The 8925-nt window shown below is 34.1% G+C and overlaps 1 protein-coding gene across 2 annotated transcripts; it reads left to right on the top strand.

The window, feature by feature from the left end:
• The first annotated feature begins 779 nt into the window (after positions 1 to 779).
• LOC311093525 (H-2 class I histocompatibility antigen, Q10 alpha chain-like) lies at positions 780 to 8723 on the top strand. Of its 2 annotated transcripts, none has more exons than XM_084130997.1 (12): positions 780 to 986; positions 2479 to 2751; positions 2851 to 3138; positions 3223 to 3507; positions 4157 to 4279; positions 4739 to 4795; positions 4886 to 4960; positions 5158 to 5187; positions 5299 to 5361; positions 5498 to 5539; positions 5824 to 5891; positions 6485 to 8723. In XM_084130997.1, exons 1-12 carry the CDS (start codon positions 923 to 925, stop codon positions 6533 to 6535), a joined length of 1419 nt encoding a protein of 472 aa, XP_083987123.1. In that variant the 5' UTR covers positions 780 to 922; the 3' UTR covers positions 6536 to 8723. The 2 variants fall into 2 exon arrangements, with proteins under 2 accessions (XP_083987123.1, XP_083987124.1); XM_084130998.1 differs by having other exon boundaries at positions 782 to 986; positions 4886 to 4948.
• Positions 8724 to 8925: the final 202 nt, after the last annotated feature.

Genomic DNA, 8925 nt, shown 5'->3' on the forward strand with positions numbered 1-8925 from the left:
CAGTAGAAAATGGCAAATTATTTTTTGTGGCAAATGAAATATGAAAGAGAATATCATAGAGATAACTTGGATAGAGATAATTAAAAAAATATAGCGAGCAATAACTAAACTGCTACAGATCTCCTTTATAGTTTGAAAAATGATTGTGTGTGTTATAGGCTAATTACGCAGAATGCATGGCCACTGGAATGACAATACAAAGATGTGCTTGATGATAAAACATTTGATGAAACAATACCCAGTCAAGGGGAATTAGCTATTGGTCTAATTGTTTTTTTTCTCTCCTGTTTTCGCACTTTTTTAAAGCTACATAGACCTATGACCTATTCTTCAATACAGAATGACTGTATGAAACATATTGCTGTTTTATTACTTTTAGTTTAACCTACTTTTAGCTTTGCGAATAAATCTAACAGCATGGAAAAAGGTCAATGCCAAATCAATTAAAAGCTGTCCAGTTTAGTCCACCGACTATTAGGCCCTTATAGAGATATAGGCCTAATGGTTTACATATAGCCTAAGCCTACTATAGATATTATTGTAGGAAATCTAATAAATAAAGTTTATTTCGTTTAATCCTATTAAATTTAGCATATTTTGTTTTGCATACGTTATGAAATGATATTCACATAACAGGAACAAGGCCGTATACAAACGTCTTGACTCTTAACATCACAAGACGAGCAGAAACTCGTGACTACCTCTGCTCCAAGTTTTAAGTGACGCTGCGCTGTCTGTTTTAGTATTGGTTAAAGATCTCTAAAGGGTGTGGATGGAGGCTTGGATTTACATATTAACCTGTCCGACTGGTAGGCTATCAGTTAAACTGTTAACTGTATCAGTTAAACTGTATCAGTTATCAAACTGGAGCCGTCAGCTGAGGAAGACACAGAAAGGCAGCGAAGCTTTAACAGGCTTGAAAATGGCACTTTTCACCGTTTTGTGTTCGGCAGTTCTACTCTGTGCTGTTGTACCTGCCTGGAGCGGTGAGTCTGCTGTTATTTCGATTAAGATAAGATTATTTCATTCTTAAAACTGAAAGTAAAACAAGCGTTTTCATTTATTGCAGTTTCTCAACACATTCATTACTATATACTATCAGAATATAGGCTACTAAAATGCTCGAAACTTTAATATGCCCATATGTTCAAGTCTGTTTTGGTATCTAGGCGTGTCAGTAAATGGCGCAGGTAAACAAGTCTATTGAAATACTTTAGGTTCAGGAGCTTCCTTGACATAACAGTTTGTAGCCTACAGTTTGTAAAAAAGGTTTACGAGTTAAATCATCTCGATTGATCTTTTAACTAGGCCTACTATAATAAAGGTGAAATGTTTCTTTTTACCTGCGACTTTCGTATTTTAAAAATTACAAATAAATTTCGTAATGAGTAGAATGACGTGTTGCACTATTTAAAACAAACCGTCTTTGATCTGAAAGGGAAGAAAAATTGAAACAATAGGAAACATATACAAACTATTTTCTAGTTCATTATGAGATTTACTTTTAAAAGAGAGGAATCCTTCACCAATCACTCTAAAAAATCTTTATGAAAAATGTTTTCAAAATTTTTAATAGGCTAACAAAATATGAATTTATATTAGTTCTTGAAATACAAGATCACAGAGGAACACTAGGTTGCACTTTCCTTTAAGGTGTCCTTGTTACAATGCAAAAGTAGGCTACTGAGTACTATTCAACATGTACTTGGGGTTATAGGGTTAGGAGGATTAGGGTTTGTTTAGTGTTAGTTGCATGTAATTGTTATTACTGTTATTAAGTTCATGTAACATTAGCACTGTAAAATAAAGTGTTACCAAATTGTTCCCCATTAAGTCATGAAAATATTATTTCTGAATGTTCATTGAATACTTAAAGAGTCCAGTTTTTTTAAATGCTTTACGAATGATAAGGGAACATTCCATTTTATTATCATTCTGCAAACTTTATGGGAACGTTACTTTTGAATTTTCTATGAACATTTTGAAACTCTAGGTTAACATTTACAAACATTAGATGAATGTGGAACTAAAATGTTTCAGATAAAACTTCCATGAATGATGAATAAATAATATTTTTATGTTAATGTTCTGAGAACATTATTAATGACAAAATACCTTTTGAACAACGTTACTTGACGAGCCTCAACCTAATCTGGTTTGTTGGTCTCATTCAGCTGGGTGTTTTAGACACAATATTGGCAGTTACTGTGTCTATTTTTGCTCCATAAGCAAAAATAGTTCCAATAAAGCCACAGGCAAATCATCCATTGTGTATCTCAGAATGGTGTTTGTACACCATGAAGATTGTCAGTTGTCGCCTCCTGCTGGCATAACGATGTCATCATATATTTATAAAAATAATAGACCTTATATGATCACAAATGTCCATCCATGGCTGATTTTATTTATATCACCATATTCTGAGTGAATTTCTATTTTTTAAATAGGTTTTTTTTATTTTATCCCTTTGCATTGCAGAAAAACACTCCCTGTACTACATTTACACAGCCTTGTCCAAACCTGTCGAACTGCCGGGCATTTATGAATTCACAGCTATGGGTCTTCTAGATGAAAGACAGATCGACTATTACAATAGCAAGGAAAAAAGAAAGATTCCCACACAGCACTGGATGAAAGAAAAAATGCAGGAGGATTACTGGGAAAAAGGCACCCAGTCAAGAAAGAGCAAAGAACAGTGGTTTAATGTGAATGTCAAAATTCTGATGGACCGTATGAGAGACAATAATTCAGGTGAGAAATATTGATACATATTTACCTGCATATACATATAATTTTCATATTATATTGTTATTATCATCTGAAAAACATTTTGTTTTCTGTCCCTTTCAGATGTTCATGTTCTTCAGTGGAGACATGGGTGTGAAATTGATCAAGAGGGAAAGGAAATTACGTTTTCCAAAGGCATTGATGAGTACAGTTATGATGGCGATAACTTCCTGTCTTTTGATGATAAGGAGTCTCAGTGGGTTGCCCCAGTTGATGCAGCTCTTCCAACCAAGAGGAAATGGGATAATGTGCCCATCCTGAACCAGTACACCAAGGGCTACCTGGAGAAAGAGTGTGTGGACTGGCTCAACAAATTCAAAGAATATGGAGATGAGGAGCTCAAAAATGGCTGTGAGTAAATGTAAAGTATTTGTTGATTATCTGCAGCTGTCATAGAGATATAACTGATTGATAAACTGATTTCTGTGTCTGCAGCTTCTCCAAAGGTTCATGTGTTTGCGAAAAAGTCTACCAGTGACAAAACTAAGCTGAAACTCACCTGTATGGCCACTGGTTTCTACCCCAAAGATGTGATGTTGACCATAAGAAAATATCGCACATCCCTGCCTGAAATTGAGATTGAATCCACAGGAACCAGACCAAACAATGATGGAACCTTCCAGTTGAGGAAGAGTGTGGACATCAAGGAGGATGAAAAAGCAGAATATGACTGTTTTGTGTCCCACAAAACTCTCAAAGAACCAATTATTGTCAAATGGGGTAGGTAAAGTGAAAGTATTTAATCATTAGAGCAGGGTTTTTTTCCTCTGAGGAAACAATGATGGAAGTGCCTACTTGAAACAACTTGAAAGCAGTTTTTAGTGACCAATTAGCTTAGTGAAATTAGAGGTACATCTCCGTGTTTGTGACCATCATGACACCTTGCAGTGTTTACTGAGGGTTACACTCACAGAATGGATGGATCACGTTTGTGTCAGAGACTCAGGGTCTATGAAAGAGAAATCATGCCACGTAGAAACTCAGTTTGAAAACAAACTGAAAACAAACACTTGCGATCCATATACGTGTCTCTCATAGGATAAGTGAATACAGTCTCATGAATAATTATCAGTACACCATAATGGGAGAAAATATCACAACCTATGACATTGACACTATGAAGATTTTAAACCCGAAAGTCAAAAATAGTGGCAAGATAAGTTTTCTATTACAATTAAAATTAACGGATGCTAACATTTTCTTCTGTAACGTGCAACACAAACACCTGTTAAAATGTAGTTGAGTGTTTTATGACCCCTTAAAATTACTCTTTATTAAAGGCTTAACAATGGAATTGAATTTTGTAAATGTAGTAGACATTTAGACTTTACATACAGTAACTTTAACAGTAACAGTACATTTTTTGCAGATGGAAAATGCAAGGACTGCAATGAAGGCCCTGTCCTGGCTATTGGAATTGTGATTGGAGCTGTAGTTGCAGTAGCTTTTGTTGCAGCGCTCTGCTTTTACCTTTATAAGTCTAAAAGACTTGGTGAGTATTACAACATAAATACAGATTCTGGACACAATCTTTTTAATAATTTTCTCTGATAAAGGCTCTTTAAATGTCAGAATTGACAGGACTTTAGAGAAGAAAAAAAATCTATAGTTTCACTTTAGGGTGAGCAGTTTGTCAAAAAATTTGAAATCGTCTATTGAAATCTATATTAATGTGGTAAAGTTGCAAACAACTAACCTCCTCTTAAAAACTATACTTCTTAAGTTTTTTTTTGTGCTGACCAGATTTCACTTGTTTATCTCTGCCTCTGACAACAGTGCATGTAGATAGTAACTGTAACTGTTATGTAAACTGTGATTTGCAATCCTCTCTAGTTTTCCCACAGCAGAGTACTACAAATGGAGTAGTACTTTTGTACCATTGTTCTTTTTTTTGATTAGTATTACAATGCAAAGTGTATTCAGAAATAATTTTATCTTTCATGCCCTTTAGTTTTCAAAAGCATTGAACAGAAACCCAGGAATGATGAAGAGAATTGTTTTCTGCCAGGTACCAATTATCCCATTCTTAATATTTAATCAGTCTTCTGTATCAGGAGATGTTGAAATACACTTTGACATTTCACTGTTTCTTCAACAGGACAAGAGAGTGCTAGTAATGCACTAGTAATGAACAGGGATGCCACTGAATCTCGGGAGGAAGGTATTCATTTTGGTAATTATTATGTTTTAAATATTCCATTTATCAGGGTAATGTTAATTGTATGTACTTGCAACTTGTTCATTAAATGTCTGCTGTAAACATTGCTAAACATGTGGAATCAGAGTATAAATTTTATGATGCAGTTCATAATCTCTGATGTGACTTGTATTGCTGCTTAACTTGAATATCTGTATGTTACATGTCTCAAGATAAAGCTGGAAGTGTTTCAACTGACTCTGGTGAATATGCCCCTTATTCAAATATATCATCCCTATTTACCATCCCTATTTAATGTCATCTCATGCATAGCAATGCAGAAACACATTGACATTTCACTGTTTCTTCAACAGGACAAGAGGGTGCTAGTAATTGTTCAGACAGTGACAGATCTCAGGAGGAAGGTCATAATTCCGGTAATTATTATGATTTAGATATTCCATATACCAGGGTGATGTTAATTGTATGTACTTGTTCATTAAATGTCTGCTGTAAATGTTGCTAAAACGTTAATTGCTGCTTAACCTGAATATATGTATGTTAAATGTCTAGGTGAGGAACACAGTAATGCTGGAAGTGTTTCAACTGACTCTGGTGAATATGCCTCTTATTCAAATATATATCATGCTTTTTTCCTGAAATCCAAATATCTCATCACATACACATTTCCAGAATATCATCACATACACACATCTAGGAAGGGTCTGCAAAGCCTCATTAGCTCTATATGCACACTTTTCACTGTTTCCCATACATGCTGCTTTATTCTCCTTTTTTATTTATTTTTGGTGACCAACAATTAGGTGCATCCCTATTTAATGCCATCTCATGCATATAGCACTGGAGAAACATGTTGACATGTCACTGTTCTTCAACAGGAGAAGGGAGTGCTGGTGCAAGTAAAGACAACAGTCCTACTAACTCTCAGGAGGAGATAAACAACAGGGTAGCTATATTTTAATTGTAATATTAGTGCTGACAGAAGGAACATTTTGACAGTTTTCTGTTTTTACATAGGCTAGGGTAGCACAGGACATTTATCATTTACATTTACTGATAAGAGAGGCTTTACTTTTCATGTGTTAGACAGACTGTTGTGGTCAGCAGAATAGAAGATTTGGACATATTCTGCTTTTGCTGTCTGTTTAGGTGAAGCTGATTCCACCATTTGGGATTGAGGACAGTAATATGCTTAGCCTTGTTATGGGGCCTGGGGTTTGAACTAGCAGGGATGGGGAACCAGGGGGGAGGTGCAGAGAAGATGAGTTACATGTGAATATTAGAGAAGGCTGAACATAAGCCGAAGTCCAGACAGCAGAATATTTACACCTAGATGGACATGACCAAAAGCAATTTGAAGTAATACAAAGCAGACTATATATTTATTTGCTAAGGGTAATTGTAGCTAGCTCTGAGTAAAGTGTACCAAATCTGGTAATTCATTTTTAGATTTAGACTAATCTAAGACTAATATTTAATACTAATATTGAATTACTCATAATAAACTAAATAACATATTTTTGTCTGTATCTCTGTTAGGACTTAGGCATGCCAGAAGAACAATCACTGCTACAACAGAACAACCCTTGATACGAAGACAGAGAATCATGATAAATTTGTAATGGCAGATTTGTGGTATTTGTCATAGTCAGTCCTGACAAGCATTATAATTTGGGGGGTTGCTGGTGAATAACTGAATTATATATTCTCTCTTTCTCTCTCATATTTAATATAATTAGATTTTTTTTTAAATACTTTGCTCAAGAGATTTTAAGAGATTGATATTTTTTAGACCAAGTACCTTACAGAAAAATACATTTATATGAAAAGAGCTCATTTTCCAGACGTATTATTATTCCTACTTCCAAAGGGCCAGGGTAAACATTTTTTTTGTTGATATTTTTTAATACCAGTGAAAATATTCCTGAGCATACCTGAGAAATAAATCCCAATAACTATCCTGAATTCTAATAGAAATTAGATATGTTCTTTTAAACTCTTGAACGTCTTGTGAAATATTGATAATGTGGTGGTGTATTGTTAATGTAATGTAGTGTTTTACATTAATTGATTAATTTTGATTAATTGATTAATACACTGGGTTCATTTATATAATTATACAATGTTAATTACACTTGATCAGTGGTACAGTATGTCTGTTATTTATGTGGGATCAATTTATTCTTAAATTAGACTAAAGTATAAACATGGATTCAGTTATAGCACATTTACCTTTATTAGACTAAAATGTATGTACAACTGTTTGTACATTGAGAATGGACTGTCTATAAATCTGGGGCCTCATTTATAAAATGTTACGTAGAAACTGTCCTACATTTTAACTAAGATGATTTCTCAAATGTGCGTACATGTGATTCCGAACAAATTAACATGCGCACAAAAAAACATGCGTACGGCTCTCTTCCAGATGTGAAATGTATAAATCGCAAATGATCTTGAAATTGTGCGCAGCTGAAATGTTTCAGATCTCCGCCTTGTAAATGCCCCCTAATTAATATCATTAGCATAAATCGCACCAGTCCAAATCCTTTTAATTGAGAACGGCGAGTGGCAAGAAGAAAAATTATTATAGGGAGGCCGAAATCGTGGTCCTGTTAGTGGATTAGCCGAAATAATTAATAATTCCACACGTGTGGAATCAAAGTATACATGCTAAATAATTTTACTTTAATGACGGGTAATTACGCTAACAGGGCTTTGGAAAAACATGTGTAGGCCTATATGTATTATTTTGAGCAAGTAGCCTTTCAAATGATTAAGCTATTATTAAGCATACTACTTCTAATAATACTAATTATAATAATGTGGGATTAGCATAATTGGTTGAGAGTAATTTTTAAAGTTAGTATTTCAAGCTATTTTAAAATGTTTGCTGCATGGTTAAAGTACGCTATCATATCAGTCAAAATTGCGTTGAGAGAGAAAAAATTTAAACTGTAAAGGGTTTAGCCTACTTTTATTTGTGTATCGCCTACTCACAATAAAAACAAAATATTGTGCCTTAAAGTTTTTTTTACAATTACGAGGACACATTTCTCAATAGATACATTTTTCAAATCTCTTCACACAGTTCTCCTAACCAACTTTCAGCTTCACAGCAGTTCATTTCACATTCAAAATGCACTAAAACCAAAACACTTCATAGGCCTACATGTCTCAAATCAACACATTTTTCCATAACACTAGCAAAGGTTTCACCCAACAAACATACTTTGTCAATCATAAAACACAGACCTAAAAACACTAACATCAGGTAGCATTATACAATGTTTTCTTTTTCTTTACAAAACAAGAATGACACTCTCTATTGCTTATATGTTGCATGGTCCATGTTAACATTACAGTACAAAATTATTCCTAAGTTTTCCCCTTTTGAATGGATGGTAATGAAATTGAAAGAACCCCTTGTGTAGGTGTTCAGCTACATCTAATTGTTTTGATAGTATTTGATTTTTTTAGATTCAGAATATATTTCAGTATGGTATTACTGTTTAAATGTAGCATCCTGCTGTCTTTTTCAGCTTTGTATTTTGTTTGGTTTTGAACTTAATCTTTTAAAAACTGTAAAACTTATGTAAACGTGCAAATTGGCCTGTAAAGTACATAAAGTTTTGATGGTGTTTGTGTTACAAAACAATTCATGTAAATTGAAAGATGTCATCATTGAATACATTTTGTAGCAAAGCAATGATAAATGATCCACAGTTTAGCTCAAATAAACTGCTGTTGTGATCGCTGTGTGAAGAGTTTGGAAAAAGTGACCTAAGTATTGAAAAATGTATCCTAGCAATAGTAAAAAAACCAACAACAACTAACAATCAGGATGTGCTTTCAGCCGTCTCGGTTTCCTTTAACTTGAGCGCATCACAAAAACGAATCTAAACTCAGCGTAACCTAAACTTGTCGCAGTTTTTTTTTTTTTTTTTTCATGTTCTGTTGTATGATATTTGCACAAATAA

This window comes from Abramis brama (genome assembly GCF_963993115.1).
Source record: "Abramis brama genome assembly, chromosome: 12".
NCBI classification, from domain to species: domain Eukaryota; kingdom Metazoa; phylum Chordata; class Actinopteri; order Cypriniformes; family Leuciscidae; genus Abramis; species Abramis brama.

Excerpts from the sequence above, each read along its gene's own strand:
- LOC311093525 (XM_084130997.1), top strand. The coding sequence starts at position 923 with ATGGCACTTTTCACCGTTTTGTGTTCGGCAGTTCTACTCTGTGCTGTT. Across the intron at positions 3,508-4,156 it reads ACCAATTATTGTCAAATGGG|ATGGAAAATGCAAGGACTGC; the intron begins GTAGGTAAAGTG and ends CATTTTTTGCAG. Across the intron at positions 4,961-5,157 it reads GGAGGAAGGTATTCATTTTG|ATAAAGCTGGAAGTGTTTCA; the intron begins GTAATTATTATG and ends ACATGTCTCAAG.